Below are 22,215 nucleotides of genomic sequence, written 5' to 3'. Positions count from 1 at the left end.
ATAAATGGGGTGGGTGCCAACCACCTCTGCAGGCAGCCTAGTTCCAGTCTCAGGTGGCCAGAGTCACTGGAAGGGTCTTTTCGGCATTATGACCCAATCAATCTGCCTCCATGTATTTGGGTTTTCTGGTTGGTACTGTTGTTTTCATTATTCAAAATTATTTTCAGGGACTTCCCCGGCGGTCCAGTGGTGAAGACTCCGTGCTTCCGCTGCAGGGGGCGCGGGTTCAGTCCCTGGTCGGGGAGCTAAGATCCCGCATGCTGTGCGGCGAGGCCAAAAAAAAAACGAAAGAAAATTATTTTCATTATTTTTATTGTTCATATATTTGCTGATGGCTATGTACAGAAAGTGATCGTACTTTCTCATTTATGATAGTGGTATTTTTTTCTTTTTTCTTCCAGTTTTATTGAGATATAATTGACATACAGCAGTGTATAAGTTTAAGGTGTACAGCACAATGACACAAGTTTTGTGAGCATCCATCATCTCATACAGACACAGAATTAAAGAAATAGAAAAAAATGTGTGTGTGTGATGAGAACTTTTAGGATTTACTCTTCTAACAACTTTCATATTAACCTACAGCAGTGTTAATCATGTTTATCACATTGCTCATTACATCCCTAGTATTTCTTTATCTTATAACTGGAAATTTGGATCTTTCGACTGCCCTCATCCAATTCCCCCTCTCCCCACCCTACCCCTGCCTCTGCTAACCACATATCTGATCTCTTTTTCAATGAATTTGTTTGTTTGTTTTGAAGTATGATTGACCTACCTCTGTTAGTTCCTGCTACACGACATAGTGATATTTCTGTACATTTCAAAATGATCACCACGTTAAGTCTAGTTACGATATGTCACCCTCCTAAGATCTACATACTTATTGACTGTATTCCCCGCGCTGTACATTTCCTACCCATGACTCATTTATTTTGCAACTGGGTTTTTGCACTTCTTACTCCGCTTCACCTGTTTCCCTCCTCCCCTCTGGCAACCACATGCCTCCATGTAGTTTCTAATCTTCTTTTCCTGGGTCTGCCCTGGGGAACTGCATGGAACAGCTCATTCCTTTTCCACCCAATTCATTTTCATGTATTTAAGCATGGGTCTCATTTCTCCATCATTATTTTATAGTGTCCTCTCCTATAACTTAGCCAGAGGCTTTCACGTTCCTCCTAGACTCATCTTAGAGGCACTTTTTGTTCCTTGAAAGGATGAAAGATAAAGCCCTTCTTAATATAAGACTTGAAGAAAGCAGAAACCCTATAGCCAGTTGAATCGGAAGTGTAATAAAGTGAGGGGTGATTTCTGGGCATGACCCGATAGTCCTACTTGGTAATCATATAAATAGCTAGTGTTTGCTGAATGCTCACGGTGTGCCCCGGGCTCCACACACATCATCTCATTTCATCCTTTTGGGGGCCTTTGGGAGAGTCTTTGGTTGGCGTCCCTGTTTTTACAGATGAGGAAACTGCGACTCTAAGAGGTTAAATTACTTGCGTGACCTCAACAACTAAGTGGCCGAGCTTGGACTTGAATCCATGTGTGACTGAGTCCAGGGCCTACCCTGAGCACGTGACCCATGCAGCTTACAGCACACTGCCCAGGGCCTTCACAGGAGGTCTTCTGCCTGTGAGAGGGAGTCTTAGCCTGTTCTTAGCATGCAGCTTAGTCCTTGAGGGGAAAAAAGAACTTTCCAGTCTCATGGAAGTATTGGGGGCTGGCAGGGAGTGGAGGGCTTAGAGGGGAAGCTAGCCCTGGGGCTCCGTCTGAGAAGACCATCCACGTGAGAAAAGCAACCTTGGAGGAGCCTTTGGGTGCACAGAACCTACTGGATTAGGCAGCTGGGAGACAGCCAAGGAGTAGGGAGAGGACAAAGCCGGCTACATTTTCAGCACTGAATGTCAAACAGTGCAGTGACCTCATGTCAGAGCACAAACAAAAACATCGCTCAGTACAAAAATCCCTGAACACGGAGGGGTTTCTGTCCTCTTGGATGACCATTACAACTGGGGAGGCTTTAGGCCCTTGGAGATCTGCCATATCTGAGTAGCCATAAATGTGATTTTTTTTTTTTTTTTTTCCAGCAGCAAGCATCTAAAGTTGAGAAGGTGTACTTTACCACGGCAGTACCAGTAGCCAGTAGCACAGGTATGAGATTCTGTGTTAGCTTTAAAAGGATGGCAACTCTCTGGGCCCCTTGAGGCACAGTTAGTTAATTGTTGCTTTGCCCGGGATTCAGACATTTTTTAAATTAAATTGATCACATTTGTATTATTAGAGTATTTAATATTCTTACAACTATTGAAAGTTACTGGACTTATAGCATAAATACCACATTTAACATTCTTTAACTAGTAATGGTTCTTTCCCTTTCAGAGATAGCCTTTAGGGAATTCCCTGGTGGTCCAGTGGTTAGGACTCTGTGCTTCCACTGCAGGGGGCCTGGGATCCATCGCTGGCCGGGGATCTAAGATCCTGCAAGCCACACTGCACGGCCAAAAAAATAAAATAATAAAAAAAAACAGATATAGGCTTTAATGTAGCCGGAAAAAAGTGTGCATCATAGTTAATGCTAAAGAGAGCAGCTGTTAATTCACTGGACTCTTCTAATTACAGTAATGAAGAAACAGCATCTGGGTCAGAGACTCTTATAGGGCTAAAGGGTCCTTTCTCTCAAGCTCTTTGTTTTATAGATTAAGAAACTCAGGCCCTGAAAGGTTAAATGAGTCCCCCAAATTCATAAGTGAGTTTGTGGCAAAGCCAAAGCACTGGTTCTTGGGCCTCCTGACTCCCTCCTATTCTGTTCTCTTAGCCCCTTGGTCTCTAGCTCTTCTGAGACACACAAAGCCTGTGTGAATTCAGAGTGTGCATCTGTACAGCACACACACGCAAAAGAGAAGGGATGCGCGTGCGCAAGGCTGGCCGTGTGTCTGAGGCGGGGCTGCGAAGGCGCGCAGGGTGTCCCAAAGGAGGTCGGAGCCTCTGGGGCAGGCGGGACCAAATGGCCCGGTACAGTGTGGAATAGCTCTGCACACAGCAGCTCCCCTTGGGCCAGCCCTGAGGCACAAACGTGCGCAAACACTGCCTGGAGACGCTAGGAGAGGAGGGCGGTGAGCTGGGTGCTCAGAAGTAAGAGTAAGTTCTCCAGAAGAGTTTAGGGAGGAAGAAGAGCCCCTGAGCCCAGAGCTATGAAGAACGTGCAGGAAAAGGGAGGCATCCACCGTGGCTGGCGTGGAGGGTGCCTGCGAGAGGGGCCGGAAATGAAGCTGGAAATACAGGGTGCATCTAGATGGTGTGTGGCTTTTCTGTCTTGGAGGGGATGGGGAGTGTCAGAGCCTTCTTAACTTGAGGAGGAACGTGGTCCAGTTTAAAGCAGAACCAACCCTGGAGCATGGCACGGCATCCACCCTTTCCGTCGTTCCCGCCTCCGTGGTGCTGAGCTAGTCCTACACCCTTCTGTCCTTCTTGCCCTTGCCCTGCGGCTACTTGAAGAGCAGTCTTTCTCGCCCTCTCGCAGGGAGCGCAGTACAGCAGATTGGCCTCAGCGTCCCTGTGATCATCATCAAACAAGAGGAGGCCTGTCAGTGTCAGTGTGCGTGCCGGGACTCCGCCAAGGAGCGGGCGGCCGGCAGGAGGAAGGGCTGTCCTTCCCCTCCCGCTCCAGCGCTGAGCGCCCAGCCTCCTGATGAGCCCAGCCTGAAGCTACCACCGCAGACTTTTTCCCCGCCCCCGATCCCCCTGTCGTCCTCCGCCGCCTCCTCTTCCTGTGAGCGAAGCAGACAAGCAGTGACTCCTTCAGACCCTCAGACAGAAACGTTACGTGCCATGGATATGTCAGAGTTTCTGTCCCTCCAGAACCTGGACACGCCGTCTAATCTGATTCCCATTGAAGCACTACTGCAGGAGGAGGAGGAGATGGGCCTGACCAGCAGCTTCTCTAAGTGAAAGGCCCGGCCGGATGTGCTCACCTCCGGGAACAGAGGCCGAACAGGAGGCAGAAGGTGCGATGCCTACCATCGTGGGGTCAGCAGTGTGAAGGAGGAAGAAATCTACTGTTTGAAATCCTCACCTTTCAGACATATTTTCTTTATTCATATCCCAGGAGCATCCATTTTTAAGGAACTGATCTTTGGAGAAAAACAGACAAAAACGGAACAAAACAAAAAAAAAAAGCTAAGTTATAAATGAACTGTTGGCTGCACTGTATGTCACTTTCGCTTATTGTCATGTGAACTTGGAAATTAAGGTTACTCGTATGCATAAAGATTCTGAACGAAAGGGTGTGGTTTCCATCAATCTGATGCTGCCCATCACTTGCACTGGGGTCTTTGTAGTCCGGGCAGTAGCGTTCAGTGTGTCGGGTGTTGCCGCTCCTGTGTCTTTTGAGTCTGAGGCTGAACCTTGCTTGGAAGGCCAGACCCTCACTCCATCAGAGAGGGAAGTGGCAAAGGCAGGTCAGACAGCCGTGAGCTTCACAGGGATCACGTGAGACGGTTTCATTGTCTGCGCTTGGTGTTGGTGGAGCTCAGGGTGACTATGGCAGGTGTCATCCTGCAGCCCAAAGGGGCAGCTGAAAGCCTGGCCCGAGGCCGCGGGGACGGTCCGCTTCCGCAGGGACCCCAGGCAAGTTGTTGACTGCTCTCTGTCCATGACACATGTGCAGAACAGGCTCTAGTGATGTGATCACAGTCTTTGCCTTCGGGTTCTCTCTTTCTCCGTTGGTTGCCAGGGCTTGCAGATCACAGTGAACTTTTCTCGGGGAACATCCCTGCGTTGTCCTAGAGTGGACATGTGGTTTATGGCCAGTCGCTGGCTGGTGGTCTGCCTTCCTTGAAGGGCATCTTCTTCCTCAGAGCAGAAGAGCTGCATTTTGCCGATCAGAAGGTGCAGCTTTACAGGAGTTCTGTTCAGGTGGCGTGTCATCGGCAGGCCGGGTGTCCTGGTTCCGGGTTCCAGCCAGGCCTTTGGTTGCCCCTCCCATCTCCGCCTCTCACCCCTCTGGATTTTGCATACAGCCTAGTACAGTGCAAAGAAGGATGTGACTTGCTCAGCTTAGTCATATGATTTCTAAACAAAAAACAAAAAAAGAAAAAAAAAAAACACAAAGCGATGATCTTCTACTCAGGGTAAAACAAAAAAATTCCCCTTCCACCAAAAAGCCTGAAATGTTGCAATAAGTTATCTCATTTGGAATGTTGCATTAAGTTGTATTATAGGAAAAAAATTTTTTTTGATTTGTGTATAGAATTATATCCATTTCTCTGCCTTTGGCTCTGAGTCAGTCATTGCCTCTTAAAATAAAACATAAAATACAATCCATACTAAAATGGAAAGTTTCTCTTAACTGCCTATGTCAGTGTAGTCATGAGTGCTCCCCCCACTCACTGAGCTCAGAAACTAGGCATGGCCCAATGTCAAGACTGGGCCTCTGCCTCCCAAGGGCCCCTTCCCTGCCTTGAGCGAGGGGCAGGGTGCCACAAACAGGGCTGCCCTTCTGAGTCAACGATGTCGGGCAGAAAGCAGCCGTAACTTGCCTTCCTTTTGCAGTCCCTAAGGTGGAGAGATCTGTCACTCTCCTGTTCTCTGCGCCATTACTCAGGGCCAGCCAAGACAGTATCCAGAGCAGATCATCTACCTGGGAGCCAGAGGCCCTGCCTTTAACAGGATGTTCAGGGGCAGATTTGGAGAAGAGGGCAGTGGTGGTAAATGTTACTGCCATGAGGAGAAATGGGCTTATCTGCAGGCAGCTGGTGGTTTCTCATTGCAGGAGTCTAGTCACGAGAATCGGGGTTTTTTTGACCCTCTGCACTCTCCTGTCCAAAAGGCTGGTGGGTTCTGGCGGCCACTGGCCTCAGCAGAAGTTGATAAGGCAGGAGGAACCTTCTGTTACCACAGTGGTTCATCTTCCTGGAAAACCAGCTGCTGAGCATGGGTTGTTCTTGGCCGTCTCCGGGCCTTGCACCCATAGGAAGGTTTGCGGTAGGACCCTGGCTGTTTTCTCCACACCTTCCGAGATAGAGAGCAGCATGTGGGTCCCAAATGACCTCCCCACGTGCCCGTCCTAGGCTCACTTGAGATTCGGTTCCCTGGGAGCTGAGGTGGAAAGCAGGAGCCTAGGGAAGGCCGTCGGAAGTGCCGTGGTTGAAATATTGCTTCCCTCCGGCCAGCCCGGGCTGTGCTTGTGTTGGGGGTCCACCCAGGTCAGTGGCTTTTCTGCTCCAAAGATCAGGGGTGATGAAGAAACTGTGTTTGGGCTGACAGATTTTCCTAGTTGAAGTATCTGCCTTTTGAGGGTACTAGAGATTACAAGGGGGACCATCAGATCCAATCAGCTTTTGAAAACATCAAGAATGTGCTTAAAATGCTAGTGAGTGGTTGTGAAGAGTACGTTTACTCCACAGGATAGGCAGTCTCTCCTTTCCTTCTTCTTCTAGCACTCTTCCCCGCCCCTGTCCCTTCTATCAGCCTGGCCCCTAGTGTCAAGGATCTTGGAGAAGAGAGGGCGCTGGCTAAAGTGGAGCCACAAAGAGCCTTCACGGAGAGTGGTTTTCAAACCCACGAATGAACCTAGGGTGAGGCTAGGGAAGGTGTGCAGACTTCAGGTAAAATCACGCCTTTTTTCTTCCCATGGTAACCTTAATCATTTTCACCCTGTAGATTGAGACTTCCAGCTCCCACTAGCATCTCCAGTTATACTGCCCCTTTACAGAATGCTAGTCAGCCTAGGGAATTGTGGAGTTCACGGGCCTGGCAGGTGGCAGGAAACTTTGGCTGGCACCGCCAAACTGCCTTAGGGAATTTGGTCCTTCCCAGGCAGGTGGGTGAGGCATTGAGGGAAAGTGGCCCTGCCTTTCCTGGCAGTATGGCCAACTTCGTGGGGGTATCACTAGTTTGATGACAGGAATTGGTGTCATTCATTGAATTCCACCCCTACCCCTCCGCCCTCGCAGAAGGAGATCGTGGTACAAAGTCCAGGAGGGGCTTAAGGTGTGAAGGCTTCTCTGGGCAGAAGCAAGGGACTTCTCTTCACCACCTCTGGGAGAGTCAGTAGATTGGAGAGTTTACTTTCAGGGTCAAGGCAGCGGACTGATGGGGATAACGGGTGGGTGGGTTTTCCTGAGAGACTTCGTATAACGTGCTGAATGTGTCCAGAGGGACAAGTTTGCAGAACCTCATATTGGTATATTAAAGAAATAATAAAAAAGCACTTTACGTTATTTTATCTTTAACCCAATTGCTGCAATTTCTTTCGTGTGTGTGTGTATACACACACACACACACACACACACACACACACACACACATACTTTCCACAAAGTTTTATTTTTTGCTCAGAAAAAAAGTTAAATTGAGGTGTGAAAAGAAAAGCACTTACCTTGGTGCAATATGTGTAGCTTGATGGTTGTTGTCCCATGTGGCCCTGGCCTGGCTGCGTTTTTCCACTCCATCAGCCCTGTGCCGTGAGGCTGTCCATAGGGAAACACTATTATGCATTCTCAGCAACTGCTCAATCTATGCAAGCCTTCCCTGTGTGCCCAAGGGCGCCCCCTCAGGCTCTCTGAAGAACTGCTGCGGGTCCTGTTTTCTGCTGTTGAGGCCCTTTTTCATCACTTCTTCTTGGTCCCTTGCCATCTTTTCCCCCTTCTTCACCATTACAAAGTGATGCCTGAAAGGAAGAAACTGGTTGTTCCTAGGTAGACACCTGGCACCTTCTAGACTTTTATATTTGTAATCACGTTCATTGTCCTTAATCCTAAAGACTTCTCCAGAGTCACTGAAACCATTGATTTGTGGAACTGCAGCAGTATTGCTAACGAGTTTACAATTTTCCTATACCACCAATCAGAAATATGTTTGGGGAAGGTTGTGGCAGTCGTGGGTGGGGCCGGAGGGGGGCGGGGACAACATGAGCCATTTCCATACTGCTCCCCCTACCGCCCCTGTTGGCTCTTTAAGCAAAAGCCTCCAGCCCTCATTGAATCCAGTAAACAATTAACAATAAGCTGTTAATAATCTGCTTTATCAACTTTCTTCCTTGACCCTCACTCCCCTCTCCCCCTCCCCATTTTATCTCCAATTCTCAGGCTACTGAAGAACTGAGTTTTAAAATATACTTCAGCCAAAGCAGAAAGATTTCCATAGATCCAATATGCAAATGGTTCTGCTGTGACATAGATCCGAAATTGACCATTCCTAAATATTGGGGAGGGAGAGGCAACAAAACTGAATCATGCGTATTTCTGATTGGTAGTCAGTTTAGCCCGTTTCCTCTGGCATACGTTGGGGGCGAGGCTAGAGAAAGGGTCCCCTGTCTCTTCTCACACCCTTTGGGGAAGCTGATGATCACTGTTTGGGCATTTCTCATTGTTACTCCTGTTCAAGAGAGGGCTTCTCAGTCTGCACTGAGAAATGCAAATTAAACTGGATCTTTATGTCTGTGTGTACATAGTAAAAGCTTTTTTTACTGGAAGCAAAGTTTAAAACCACACACTGCCCTTTTGGTGGTGTGCCTGCTGGGCCCCAAATTGGGTGATGATGTCGTGTCACTTTCTCAGCTCAATGCAGGTTCTACTTTTTCTTACGGGGAAATTTTTCATAAAACCTTTTTTTTTTTTTTTTTTACCAAAACCCAGGGGTGTTTTCTGCAATATTCTTATTATCCTTATACTGGTGCCAAGTCAGAGAGGCCTCTCTTGCCCTTTTCCCCCGTGTCCTCAGGCCTCCCCAGGGCGCTCTTTGACTCAACAGTCTACATCCTTTGTTGTGTTTTGGAGAATGTGCGGGTGGGGAGGGGTCAGAGTTCAAGGTAGCTGTTCTCTTTCCCCGTAAACTCCTAGTCCCTGTTTGGGGAAGGTGGCTGGAAACAGGTTTTTGCTGACTCTCTGGCTCAGATCTTCTGGCCAGGAGAAGCAAGACCCACGAGAGCCTTCTTTTTTTTGACACACACTAGTCATTGGCCAGAGGTCTTGGTTAAATCCCAAATAGTTTTATTTGGATTATGTAAAAGCCTATCAAATTTATTTAAGTGTGAAACATGGGAACAACAGACTTCCACTGAGCGATATGAAAACGTTACAGGTTCAGTACTTCCAAAGGAAGAAACCTCCAAACCCAAAAAAGAATAAATATGAATTTGTATTTTTGAAGAATGTGAAATAATGGTGTTTGCTTAATTGCTCATTTTGTATAAACTTAATATTGTACTTTAAAATATCTGCTAAGAAGTGAAAATTTAACTTTTTGGAATTGAAAAAGCAATATTAAATACTAATGAAATCCTAATTAAATGCTTATTTAAATCTGGTAGTATCTGTGGCATTTCTTCCCAACCCTACCCATGGTTGACAATTTTCAACCACTTCACCCCTCCCCAGCCATCAGAGTTTTAGAGAGGGGACAGAAAGGAAAGGTCGGTCACCAGGAGAGTCTGCAGGTTTCCTTTTAATCAAGGCTCTGCTAAAAGTGTTCTGTGGGGCTAGGAGCCCCCAAAGCATGAAATGGACATGTAACACGACCTGGATCCCCCAAAGCAGGCCAAACCACTCTGGCGAGCACTGCTGGTCTGCCCAAATCTGGGTAATCAGACGGTATTCGTTGGCTACATTTCAGAGCTCAGCACTGCCTTCAGCCAGGATGAAGTGGGAGTGAACCCAGCTGCTAGCAGAGCTGCCACCCCGGCTGAGAGCCAAGTACCAGCCACTGCCAGTGAAGACTGGCCCCTTTATTGAAAGGGAGTTGTTCACAGTCCAGCTACCAGCCCTGGGGAGGGAGAGAAGTCAGGGCGCCCGGCTCGGGGATGGTCAGGGCTCCATAGCTCCATCGCCGGCATCCTTTGGAAAGCCACCTCTGGCGGAGACAGCTGTCTGGGAGGGTGCTCCAGGTTTGGCTGAGACGTTCTGATTGGAACAGAAGAAAGAAAAAAAAAGTGAGGCTGGGAGGAAAGGCCTTCGATTAGGCCCTGCAAGAGATGGCCACTTGGCATCTGGATAGCACTTAACTTTTTCAAAGCCTCTCGCCCAACTGAAAGGCAGTGGGGGATAAAGCGGTGGGGACACTCTTCCACCCTCCAGGGGAAGCCAGAACTTAGCAAGTGCGGCCAGTGGGCAGTCCCCACCTCCCAGGCCCAGCCCGGGGTGGGCACTGACCCCGCCACCAGCCGGCTCCGGGCGCCGGCGGCCCAGCTGCCGCAGCATCTCCTCGCAGGCGGCGATGGTGTCCAGGAGCTGCCGCTGCCGCTGCTCCACCGCATCCAGCAGCTGCTGGGCGCGCTCATCCCGGGGCGGCTGCGGGGGTGGCCTCCCGCCGAGCCCCAGCCCCGCCTTCCCACGGTCCACGCCGGCAGCCTCCCTGCCCGGGAGAGAGCGAGACAGACGGTCAGGGCCGGCGCTTGCGCGGGGTCAGAGCCCCTTTCCCCCCGCCCCAACGGGCCCCCTCTCACCCCCGTGACCAGTCTGAGCCCGGGCCCCATTCCATCTCCGCCTGCGCGGCCCGACCACCGCCCCCCTTTCGGCCGCCCCCCCTCCCCAGCCCTGCGCTAAGGCTCCGCAAAGCTGCGCCCCGCCCCGTCCCCACCGGTCTCCTTCAATCCTCCTGGGGGTCGCGGTCCCTTTAAGTTGCCCAGCACGGTGGTGGGGCGGAGCCTCCCAGACCGGAAGATGACTGGGCGCGTCACTTCCTCCCGGAAGCAGGCCTGGGCGGATGTCTCCGGCGGGTCCGTGCACGGGGCTGAGGGCCGCGGTGGCTGCCAGCATAGGGTTGAGCGAGGGGCCGGCGGGCTCCGCCCGGAGCGGACGCCTTCTCCGTCCGCCGAGCCCCGCTCCGGCGGCGCCGGGGGCCCGGCTGTTCCGGCTCCCGGGGAGCGGGGCCGTGCGGGCCGCAAACCCGGAGCGCGCCGGCTGGACCGAGGCGCTGCGGGCCGCCGTGGCCGAGCTGCGCGCCGGCGCCGTGGTGGCCGTCCCCACCGATACGTTGTACGGCCTGGCCTGCTCGGCGAGCTGCTCGGAGGCACTGGGCGTCGTGTACCGCGTCAAGGGCCGCAGCGAGACCAAGCCGCTGGCCGTGTGCCTGGGCCGCGTGGCCGACGTCTACAGGTGAGGACGCCCCGACCCGGCCCTGTTGGGGGCGGCACCGCGGGAGGGGTTTCCGGTGACAGGCTTGGGAGACTGAGGCGCGGAGAGCGGGAGGGGCTTGTCCAGGCTCACCCGGGAATCCGGAACTGGAAACGTGTATGGAGCGCTTAGCGTCAGCCAGGCCTTGAACGAGATGGGGGGCGCAGCGATGAACGAGGCAGGCGGGGTCCCTATTCTTCTGGCGTTTTTGTGATAATGGGCGGGGGGTGGGCACGCCCACGGTTTAAGAGAAAAGGGGGGGGACCACGGTAGCTTAAGTTAGTAGGGAGTGCTTTGAAGAAAGTAAAACGTGGAGCGTGAAAGCGGTGCAGCTGTTGTAGCCTGCGGGTCCAAGCCTGGGGCGGTCCTCTGGAGCCCTGCTTTCTGCTCAAGCTCTTGGGGGTGAACAGGGAAGACAGGCGGATCCCATTGTAGTCCCTCGGGTCACCTTTCCTAAGTCTGCCTAGAGTCTGGAATAGGACCAGCGGTGCCTTTCATTTGGTTGGATTTGTGTCCCCTCTGTTTCCCAGGTACTGCCGTGTGAGAGTACCTGAGGGGCTCCTGAACGACTTGCTGCCAGGACCAGTGACCCTGGTGATGGAACGCTCGGAGGAGCTCAACAAGGACCTGAACCCCTTCACTCCTGTGAGTCAGATTTTCTCTTGTGTCCCCAGACTTCCGCCGTTTGGCTTTCGCTAGGATCCAGGCCAGAGCCATCTCCCACCCCTTCAACCTTCCTGATGATCCCCTTTCTCTTTGCCTCATAGCTTGTAGGCATCCGGATTCCTGACCACGCCTTCATTCAGGACTTGGCCCAGGTGTTCGGGGGACCGCTTGCGCTCACCAGCGCCAACCTCAGCTCCCAGACCAGCTCTCTGAATGTTGAGGTGAGTTACCCAGTCCTCCCCCCGGAAATGTCACCAGGCCACAGTTTCCTCTGAACCAGAGGGGCTGATGGTTCACTGGAATTGCCTGGCAGGGGAGCTGCCCTTTTGGTCTGACGGTGGGAAGTCTGCCTAGGTGGCCGGGGTGGGGGAATACAGAATGATCTCGGAAAAGGTTTATTTTAAAGTTTGAGAGGCGAGGGGGAGAATTGGTGTTGTTTTCCTGCTGTCTTTTTAACAGTAAGAGACATCATAAGTACATGTTTTTCTCATTCTGTTGGGATAGCAGTCGTTGGAGAATACAGTTGGGTGATAAATCTTTACAACTTACTGTAAAGAAAGTTAAGACTCTGAAAAGTTAAATCACTTATCCCAGGGACTCCTGGTCCTGTTCTCTTACCTCTGTCACAAGCCAGGTCAAAGAAGGGATCACCCACGGGAATTCCCTGGCCATCCAGTGGTTAGGATTCCGCGCTTTCATTGCCGAGGGCCCAGGTTCAATCCCTAGTCGGGGAACTAAGATCCTGGAAGCCGCACAGTGTGGCCAAAAAAAAAAAAAAAAAGACAGGAAGGATCGTCCTAATCCTGTCTCGGCTGAGTAGCTTAGAACAAATGAGGACACAAGGAAATCTGACTGAGCATACTTCTTTTCTCCTTTCTGGTCTTAAATGCAGACCATAGCAAAGTGATTTTACTTTCATAGTAAAGTGTTTCCATGCCCAGACGTAGAGAGTGGGTTCAGGGGCTTTGGAAAGTGAGATCCCAGCACCCCTTCTTATTCTCAGGCTTTACTTGATCCTGGTGGCTATATCCTAGGCATTGGTGATGGGGATTCTTACCTTTTTGGCAAGCAGCTTACCTATCCAGCACAGTAACTGGTGTTTATGATCCCCCATCGCAAATTCCCAGGCCTAACTGCCACTGCAGTGCCTTCATGTGGGGTGAGGGTGGAGAGTGGTGCTCTGGCTCAGGTAACAATTCAGGCCACAGTTCTGAGGGGGAACTCCTTTCCATAGCCCAAGGATTGAGTGCCAATGGCGTGCAGTTGCAGAGTCCCCCCCATCTCTCCTGCCCTGATCCAGAGTTTAAATGAGGTTCCTTACCCTGCTTAGAGGAAGATGCCTGCTGGTTTAGAGCTGTGTGATCTCTGTCTTAGGTGCCCTGTGTGCGGTATGACATCATTGCAGATGCCAGAGGTGGTGTCCATGCTCTTCCTCTCCCTCTTCTCAGGAATTTCAGGACCTCTGGCCTCGCTTGTCCTTGGTCATTGATGGGGGACCAATTGGGGACGACCAGAGCCCTGAGTGTCGACTAGGCTCAACTGTGGTTGACTTGTCTGTGCCTGGAGAGTTTGGCATCATTCGTCCGGGTTGGTGAGTCTCTTTGCTGTGGCACAGGGATAGGATTTGAGGGAGGTTGGGAGATGCAAACAAAAAAAGGTGGTCACTCCTGTCTTGCCCTGAGGGGAGCGGGCAGGTTTGGCGATGTGGTGGGTGGAGTGGAACTCAGTTTGCTAGTGTTTGCTGGCTTTTTCAGGATTCAAAAGGATTCATCAAGGGTTTGATGAACAGAGCATAGTATGATCGAAGAGTTTAGAGGTCCCTGATCTCCAGAATCTGGTGGGCTCGGGGCTTTGAGAAGTCAAACCCTAACTGTCCTCCATTTCCTCCCCAGTGCCCTAGAAAGTACTTCGGCCATCCTCCAGAAGTATGGGCTGCTCCCCTTACGTGGATCCTGCTTGTGAAACTCCGGAGGAGGGAGGGCCCAAGGACTGGTGCTGGACACTATGTGTCCGACTGCTGGTGGCTGGCAAGGCCTCATTGGCAGAGGCCGCTGGGGCTACAGTGTTACTAGTCTGACCTTTTAAGGCAAAGTTTCTTTCTGAACACTACAGACCAGGCCTCAGAAGCTGCTGGCTAAGCCTCACACCTGGTTGGGGAGGTTATATTTATTTATAATTTCATATATGAGCCAAAAGCTGAATAGAGGTTTTAAGAGTATTCCGAGGATGGCCTTGTTCTGATAAGTTTTTTCTTTTTTTGATCTTTGAAAAATAAATAACAGATTTGGAATCTAGTGAGAGCTTCTCTGGTGGGTAGTGGCACTTAAGGTCCAAATCAACTAACACATTGGTTGGTGCTTTTCAAAAGTCTCAAGTGACCAAGTGCATGAGTTTTATGCTGCTGAAGCTGGAACCAGTTTGGGATAAAAATAAAAACTGTAGAGCCATCGACCAAACACTGCTTCCTCTGAACCAGGGGGCTGGTTCTTTGCTGTAATTGCCTGGCGGAGAGTCACCATTTTGGTCTAATGGTGGGAAGTAAGCTCAGCTGGCATAGGGGTTGGGGGTGGGGTCCAAATTAAGGAATATTGGAAAATAAATCTCTACTGTCCTGTCCAGCCACTTTTTTCTTATTTATTCGTAATACAAATTAGAATGAATTATACCTGCAACACCTTTATTTAAATGCAGTGTCTACTCAGCAGCCTTTATCTTTATTCATACGTATACAAGTGTTAAAAACATACTTACTGTTGGGCATTTGAACTTTGTTTTTTCTTTAATAGAAAAAATGCTGTTAAACATCTTTGTGAAGGTTTTATTTTCCTTCTTTTGAATTATTTCCTTGGGGTAGGATTACTGGGTCCAAGTGTATGGCCATTTTCTTGGCTCTAGATAGAGGTTAGCCTTCAAAAGAACTGAATCAAGTTGCATTGCCATCAGCAGTGTGTGAGAATTACTGCCCCTGCCCCCCGGGTCTGGCCATACTTTTACTACTTTTAAAAATACGCATATGTGAACTGAAGCCTCAGTGTCACTCCCTTGTAAATTATTCCAGGTCATCATTTAGCCCTTTTCACCTGTCCCTGCCTGCCTTGGTTTCCTCAACTGCGTCACAGCAAGGGGACCAGGCCTGCCCCATCCGTTGGTGGGATTTAGTACCTGTTAACCTAACTAGAGCTGGGAGTCCTTGTGACCAGTAGGGCTCACGTCCTCCCCTCTCCCCTCACACCCCAGTTCTCAGAACTAGGATTCAGTCTGAGCCCATAAACTTCTTAATACTGTCGTTTCCAATGCACATATTTTCAAGTAGATCCTAAGAATTTTGCCAAGAGGGTATCCCAGGGCCTGCTTTGAGGGTCCCTGCAATTAGCATATTTGTTTATTTGTAAATAAGCACTGGTTTGTTAAATATTCCCTCTAGAAATCTTGTTGAAACTCATTTCTTAAGCAAACTCGACTCTTCGTTGTGCTAACACTGTAGCCAGCCCATCCCATGTGTCAATTTGTCACAGAATCTGAGGAGTTAAGAGTTTGTGGTCCTGAAGGGATCAAAAGGAAAGCTGATTTGAGAATAGGAACAACAAGTCATTTTTAATACAAATCACAGTCGCACTGAAAATGGCTCTAGTGAGTGGGCCTCATTCAGTTCAGGCAGCTAAAGGGAGGGGGGTGTCCTAGTCCTCCCCCTGGAGCTAAATGTTTACCTAGGAAAACGGAGGCTCTGGAGCGCAGAGGTATTTTCGAGGAAAAAGAACTGAACTCCCAGCACTGGGCAAAACAGCAAAAAGGAAAAACTTATAGCTGTGCTTAGGCACTAGCTACAAGGCCACACCAAATTAGGAAAACAGGCTCCTGTACGCTTCGGAAGACAGGAGCCATTCCTGGTCAAGTTTTCCCCCAGCACCTGGCACGCGGTAAGGTGCTCGCAGAGTACGTGTTGAATGAACGTGTGAATGCTCAGGATTATTTCCTGATAACTGGGTTCGGGAATCTACTGGGAAGAGCTTAAACTGAGAATGTTCCCTTTTAGAAAGTCTTAAATGTGGTTCCCTAACTTGGGGAAGACAGATGACGTGGGAAGGAGGCCTGGAGAGGACGCAGGTTGGCAGAGAGCAGGGTGCATGCTAGCCCAGAGCCCTGACACCCTTCTAAGACCAGTGACTTGGTGACTCCAGAACACGAACCAGCTGAGTTCCAAGCTAGAAGGGCTTGTCTTAAAGTGTTCTGACTGAGGATGTGGAGCTGCCTTGGGCTAAGCCCAGCCACCGGCCAGCCCCTGGGGTTCCCTCTCTGGAACACCACCTAGTTTCCTGTTCCTGCAGGGCACTCTGGCACCCACCTGCCTCAGAAGCACTCAGCCGCTGACTTGGGAGCGAGTGCCCACAACCTCAGCCGAGCCCCACGTGGTGACATCTTCCAGTGAGGCTGGGACGTCAGCACCTCCCGCCCCTGCCTGCAGGCCCCTCACATCAGCCACTGCTCCTTCTCTTTGATGAAGTGCTCCGCCCAGCGGCGCGTCAGCTCTAGGTACAGGCTGGGCTGGTGAGGCAGGTAGTCCAGATACAGCCGAGTCGGCGTCTTCTTGGGAATGGCCTTCTCAATCTGGGTGCCCTCGTGCCACTCGTTGAAGGAGGTGATGGAGACGATCTCGGGCCTCACGGTCAGGGCTGCCTGCAGGGCCGTCTCATAGTACTTGCCGTTGACCCTGTTCCGCGTACTGTGGTTGTTCCAGGGCCGGATGCTGGTGTCAATGTAGCCGGGCCCCACGCTGGGAATGAACATGAGGTTGTTGGCATCGCAAAAGTTCTTCACAGCTTTCCAGTTCTGATGGGAGGAGCCGAAGGAGAAACCATTGGAGGCAAAGTAGGTGTACATGCCATCAAATCCGGCGGCCAGGATGTCATGGGTGTGGCCCTCCTCCACCAGCAGCGCTATGAAGACCCCATCGTAGGGGGTGTTGCGGATTGAGTGGGGCCCGTTCGGTGTCAGGAGGTGGGCCCAGGCCTCAGGGGATGTCAGGTAGGAGTCATAGATATAAAAGAGTGGGAGGCTCTTACCCATGCTGTTCTTATAGCGGTAAAATGCACCATGGGAGCCATACCTGAGGAGCAGGAGGAAGAAAAGGCTGAGCCAGCAGCCTAAGAGAAAAGAAGCCAGCACAGCCGGAGGGCTGGCCACGAGTGAGATCTTTCCTGATGTCCAAGCACGATTTTGAATCCAGTTGGACTCCACAGTTGGACTCATCATGCCTCTAAGCAAGAACCCAGTTCCCTCCCACCCTTCCCCGAGCCTTGTCATTCCTCTGTTTAAGCCTCACTTCCCTGCCCCAGGCCGAGCCACCACCATCTTCTATCTGGACTGCACCGACAGCCACCTAACTGGTCTCCAGGCTCCCACTTCCACCTCCCTATAACCCAGTCTCTTTTTAAAGCATAAATCAGATCTGACTGCTCCTTACTGAGACCAGCAAGGCCCCACCTACTTGATCTGGCCCTGCCCACCGCCATTCCTGCTATTACCCCGTCTGTCGCTTCACTCCGGCTACACTGGCTTCCGTCAAGCTTGTCCCATCAGACGGCCTTTGGATCTGACAGCCCTCTGCCTGGAGTTTTCTGCCTGCCCCAGATCTCTGCAGAGCTGACTCTTCCTTTAGGCGCTGGCTTACATGTCACCTCAGAGAAGCTCACCGGACCACCCATTCTGAAGTTGTTTCTTGGGCACACTCTTAACACCCTGCTTTATTCTCTTATTACTTCTTCATAGTATGGATCGCCATTTGATCTGTCATCTATAACCACTATCTGCTCACTGCACACCCGCCCGAGGATGTAAACTTTGGTAGCCCTACCCACTGCTGTACAACTGGGACGTAGGACAGACGGTGCCTCGACACCTGAAGGCACTCAATAAATATTTTTTGAATGAATGATATATGCAAGCCATTTGCAAGCCACTTTCCACATATATTAGCTCATGTTAACTCTCACAAGACTCAAAGGTTAAGAGGACTGCCAGTCTCTGATCACAGAATGGAGGCCGCAGAACCAGGATTCAAACCCAGGTTGCCGTCTCCAAGCCCAGTACTCTTTTACTCTTTTTAGATGCTGGGGACACGGGCATTCTGCCCTTTTGTCTCTTGACCTGCGCCTCCAAGCCTTCTAGCCCTACCCCCATTTAGATCCCCACCAAAATCCAGGTCCCAGAGCAGCCTTACGTGTCAATGATATACTTGATGTTGTCATGCAGAGTGATGTCATCTCGGCCCTTGTAGGGTTGGATGTGGAAGGCCACCTGCCACAAACAGGAGATATTGGTCAGGTGAGTATCTGTCCAGAGGCCACAAGCCATAAGGCTCGTGCTTCAACTACGGGTTGGAGAAGAGGCTGAGTTCAGGAGAGGCCTGGCAGTCACGGGCACAGTGTAAATAAAAGCAACCACTGCCCTCAGGGCCCGAAAAACAGGGGTGAGTTTTCCCACCTCCCACAGCAGGGCCTCTGGGAATCATTCTGATGGGCTGTTGCAGGCTGGCCAATAGGTTTCAACTTATGGGCCAGCTCCCAGTGGTTGGCACTAGCTGCCTGAAACTGTGGGAAGACGTGTCCATAGGAAAACGTGCCATGATCTGTTTAATGTGCCAGTGATGGGCTCAGGAACAGCAGTGGGGCTCGTTTTCATCGTTTTTCTTCTTTTGCCACACACAGGTAAGGGCAGTGACTTACTTGATTGGTAAAAGTAACTGGCCAGCTCCATCCTTCCTCTTGAAAGAGCCTGCCTGATGAGAGCACGTGTTGTGCTTTACTCCTTGAGGCCCAGCACTGCCTCCCCCTAGGGAGTTGAGGCTGGAGTTCAGTCTGTGGGCCTATTTGGCCCTTGCCTGCCCTCTCTCCAGGATCAGGGTCTCCAACCTAACCTCTTATCACCGTGATATTAATTTAGTCTCCCATTTATCCTATATTTTTCCCAAAAATTTTTTTCAGAACTCAAAAAATAAGAGTGACATAGGCACCTAGAGAAATGGTACAGATGAACCGGTTTGCAGGGCAGAAATAGAGACACAGATGTAGAGAACAAACGTATGGACACCAAGGGGGGAAAGTGGCGGGGTGGTGGTGGTGGGATGAATTGGGAGATTGGGATTGACATATATACACTAATATGTATCAAATGGATAACTGGGCTTCCCTGGTGGCGCAGTGGTTGAGAGTCCGCCTGCCGATGCAGGGGACACGGGTTCGTGCCCCGGTCCGGGAAGATCCCCACATGCCGTGGAGCAGCTGGGCCCGTGAGCCATGGCCGCCGAGCCTGCGCGTCTGGAGCCTGTGCTCCGCGACGGGAGAGGCCACAACAGTGAGAGGCCCGCGTACCACAAAAAAAAAAAAAAAGATAACTAAGAAGAACCTGCTCTATAAAAAATAAAATAAAATTCAAAAAAAAAAGTGACATAGGCATTATTTATTAGACCCCTACCCCCAACACCACACTTGCTACGTATTTGTATACCTGGGCTAACGCCAAGAACTTTGGTAGAGGCACTATCCCTGTGGGCGGAGGAGGGGACATCTCCAGAATCAGCCAGAGAGCATTTGACATCTTCTTGGAGACTCACCTGGATGTTGTACTGATGGGCAGTGTCCAGAATGGCGGGCACCAGGTCATCTGAGGGTTCCCCATTATCATCAGCCATGCCAGGTGGGTACCAGGACAGGACCAGGACGCCTGAGACACAACACAGAGGCTACTTCAGAGACACACAGTACCCCACAACAGAGAATTCCTTCCTCACAAACCATCTCCAACTGCAGAATGGTTTCTGAATGAAACCTTGAGGGAGACTCCTGCCAGGTTCTCTTCTTGCAGATCAGATCCCTGAGCTGTGAGTCCTGGAGCTGTCCACGCTCTCGGTGCTGAAGCTCAGTGACTGCAGGAACCCTAACGTGCCAGGCCAGGAAGGAGCCGGGAGCCTCGGCAGCCTCTGGCCTGCATTAGCAAGTAGTTAAACAAAGGGAAACGGGTGGACAATGACACACCCACCTGGAAGGCACAGTCCTGTCTCTGGGGGAGAGGAGCACCTCTGAGGTCCCTCAGGGAGAGGAGCCCTGAGCAGAGGTCATTTTACCCTTCCCGTGGGAAATAACATTTGTCTCAACTGTCTGCCCCTCTAGATGGTAGAATCTTGAGGGATGGCCTCTGTGCTATTTATCTGTGAATACTTCCCACCACTGTCTCTGGCATTCGATTTTCCCACCACACATTAACCATTTCCAGAGAAATTGAAATGTACTGTAAAATCCAGCAGAATTCAGTGACAAAATCTGAAATAAGTCAGCTTCCCCACCCCAGCCTGCCTACAGGGGGGCTGGCTTCTTTTCAAGCAGAGTACTTGAAAAGCTCCCAGGCCCCTTACAGCAAATAGAGCAGGGTCCATCATACAACGTGGGCAAACTTTCCTTTCTGCAACCAGCAAACTCAGGAAAGGCTGCTGCCCTACCCTGTGCCTAGTGTGAAAGCAGAGGCCATCCCAGGCACTACTGCTCTGAACCCCACACTCCTGCGGGGCCAGGGCACCCAGGCCTCACTTAACCCAAACCGAGAAGCCCAATAGACTGCCCTCCTCTACTCGCTCTCCCTACCTGGGACAGCCCTGGTGCAAACGCCTTCCACTGGCCCTCCCAGCAGCTCTGCTCTAGGAAAGGGCCCTGGAATGGTAGGGGGTCAGAAGGCAGAGGTGGAGGAGTCTGAAAACTAGGAGATGGGGGCGGGGCCTCCTGGTGAGCATGGGATGAGAGTTCTAGAAGAGAAGAGGTAGAAGCCAGGCTGAGTGGGACCAACGGCCCCGTGATAGGAGCAGTGGAAGTTGGGGTGTGGGAACGAAGAAAGGCGAGGCTGGGGGCCCAGCGACGGGGAAGGGGGAGCTCACCGATGGCGGCTTCCTTCAGCTGGTTCATGTGCTCCCGCAGCACGTCGGGGTCCCGGGAGCTGTAGGGCCCCAGCTCCGGGTAGAAGCTGGAGCCCAAGTCTTCGGGGGGGCTGTGGCGGCCGCGGGGGTAGCTGGCCGAGATCTTGGGGTCCCAGTGCGGCACCATGACGTGGTCCCAGTGAATGTAGTGGCCCTCGCGCCGCGGGCTCCCGTACCACGAGTAGTAGAAGGCGTGCAGGTCCGAGTAGACGCGCAGACTCTGCCCGGGGGCGGGCTCGGCCTCCGCTGGGGCCGGGCCCGGGGAGCTGCCCGGGCCCGTGGTGCGGGGCGGAGGCGGCGGCGGCGGCGGCGGCGCGGCGGGGGCGGCCGGGGCCCGGGCGGCCGGCGCGGGGCCCCCTTCGGGGCGTCGCTCAAAGGGCGCCAGCTCCAGGCCGGGGCCCAGGGCCGGGAGTCCGTCCGGAGCCTTGAGCGTGCGCAGGCCCATGAGAGTGCCGAAAGCGAAGAGCAGCACCAAGAACAGCGCGATGCAGGCGCGGCGCCGCCGCCGGGCCATGGCGGCCCCCGCGCTCTCCGCGTCCCGCCCGGCTACCTCCCGGCGCGCCGCGCCATGGCTGCCCGCCCGGCTCCCGCGCGTCGCGCAGCCCGCGCGCGTCCCAGGGAGACGGCGACTCCGAGCGCCGAGCGCGGCGTGGGCGGCTCCCTGCCTCTCCCCCGCAGTGCGGGCGGGCCCGGCACACAGAGAGTGCAGGCGGCGCAGACCAACTGGTCGCGAGCCGCGGGGGGAGTGGACGGGGAGAGCTACGAGATCCCGGGCCAAAGGAGCAGGGGCCAAAGTCAAGGCGCGTGGCTCGCGGAGGATCTGTCGCCTTTCAGCCTGGGGCAGCGGCGAGGGAGCCCGCTGGGGGAAAGGGAATGCCCTCCTCCCGCAACCCAGGAGAAGGTCCAAGCGGTGGCGCTGGAGGGCGTGGGAGCATAGGGCAGGGTGGGGAAGAAAGCAGTGTCTGTGGCTGTCCCTCTCTCCAACGACCTCCTTCCCCGTTAGGAGTCAGACATTACAGACACTGGCTAGAGTGGGAGGATGAGGGAGACCGTGACTTGCGCAAGGTCACATGGACTGGGCCTAAGTCCAAGGATCAGGACTGTCTCCTCGCCAGAGCTCTTGTCACTGTCCAGCCTGCCTGCTCTCGGGCCAGTTGTCCCAAGCTCTCTGTCCTTGGACAACCTCCTATAGTCAGTGAGGACTAAATAAGATGGCTACCATGAAGCAGTTTTTACGGGGCCTAACAAAATTAGCACTCAACACTTGCTCGAAGTTCCTTCTGGACTCTGAGCTCCAGAGAGCCGGCACTGGGTCACCTTTACCTTTTTTGATTCCAAGAGCTTGGAGAACAGGATGTGACACTCAGTGCCCAGGGTTGCTTGTGGAGTGAATAACAGACTCTGATGTGATATTCTAGGGACAATGTTAAGCTTTTCACTCAACACTGATTAAGTTCCTACTCTGCGTTACTCATT

The 22,215-nt window shown here is 52.1% G+C and overlaps 4 protein-coding genes across 6 annotated transcripts in view; 2 read left to right on the top strand and 2 right to left on the bottom strand.

The window, feature by feature from the left end:
- Positions 1 to 5,080, top strand: part of MTF1 (metal regulatory transcription factor 1) — a 38,783-nt gene extending 33,703 nt beyond the window's left edge. The window contains exons 10-11 of one of the 2 annotated variants that reach the window (XM_065883848.1): positions 2,091 to 2,154; positions 3,524 to 5,080. In XM_065883848.1, the coding sequence (XP_065739920.1) occupies positions 2,091 to 2,154; positions 3,524 to 3,951 (492 nt within the window). In that variant the 3' untranslated portion in view covers positions 3,952 to 5,080. The remainder of the gene's footprint in view (positions 1 to 2,090; positions 2,155 to 3,523) is intronic. The other variant, XM_065883839.1, reaches the window with a different exon arrangement.
- Positions 5,081 to 9,432: 4,352 nt separating this feature from the next.
- On the bottom strand, positions 9,433 to 10,580 carry C1H1orf122 (chromosome 1 C1orf122 homolog). The gene is made up of 3 exons (XM_065894932.1): positions 10,445 to 10,580; positions 10,152 to 10,353; positions 9,433 to 9,902 (listed from the first exon to the last, which is right to left on the bottom strand). The coding sequence occupies exons 1-3, from the start codon at positions 10,477 to 10,479 to the stop codon at positions 9,807 to 9,809; spliced, it is 333 nt and encodes a 110-aa protein (XP_065751004.1). The 5' UTR covers positions 10,480 to 10,580; the 3' UTR covers positions 9,433 to 9,806.
- Positions 10,581 to 10,608: 28 nt separating this feature from the next.
- YRDC (yrdC N6-threonylcarbamoyltransferase domain containing) lies at positions 10,609 to 14,598 on the top strand. The gene is made up of 5 exons (XM_065888113.1): positions 10,609 to 11,096; positions 11,645 to 11,759; positions 11,882 to 12,001; positions 13,229 to 13,371; positions 13,673 to 14,598. The coding sequence occupies exons 1-5, from the start codon at positions 10,705 to 10,707 to the stop codon at positions 13,740 to 13,742; spliced, it is 840 nt and encodes a 279-aa protein (XP_065744185.1). The 5' UTR covers positions 10,609 to 10,704; the 3' UTR covers positions 13,743 to 14,598.
- A 1,649-nt stretch (positions 14,599 to 16,247) lies between these two features.
- Positions 16,248 to 21,253, bottom strand: MANEAL (mannosidase endo-alpha like). Of its 2 annotated transcripts, XM_065885459.1 has the most exons (4): positions 20,701 to 21,253; positions 19,390 to 19,499; positions 17,998 to 18,074; positions 16,248 to 16,884 (listed from the first exon to the last, which is right to left on the bottom strand). In XM_065885459.1, exons 1-4 carry the CDS (start codon positions 21,251 to 21,253, stop codon positions 16,248 to 16,250), a joined length of 1,377 nt encoding a protein of 458 aa, XP_065741531.1. The 2 variants fall into 2 exon arrangements, with proteins under 2 accessions (XP_065741531.1, XP_065741539.1); XM_065885467.1 differs by lacking the exons at positions 17,998 to 18,074; positions 20,701 to 21,253 and having other exon boundaries at positions 19,390 to 19,460.
- Positions 21,254 to 22,215: the final 962 nt, after the last annotated feature.

This window comes from Phocoena phocoena, chromosome 1 (assembly GCF_963924675.1).
Source record: "Phocoena phocoena chromosome 1, mPhoPho1.1, whole genome shotgun sequence".
NCBI classification, from domain to species: Eukaryota; Metazoa; Chordata; class Mammalia; order Artiodactyla; family Phocoenidae; genus Phocoena; species Phocoena phocoena.
Note: the sequence above shows the minus strand (reverse complement) of the source record. Positions and strands in the feature narration are given on the sequence as shown.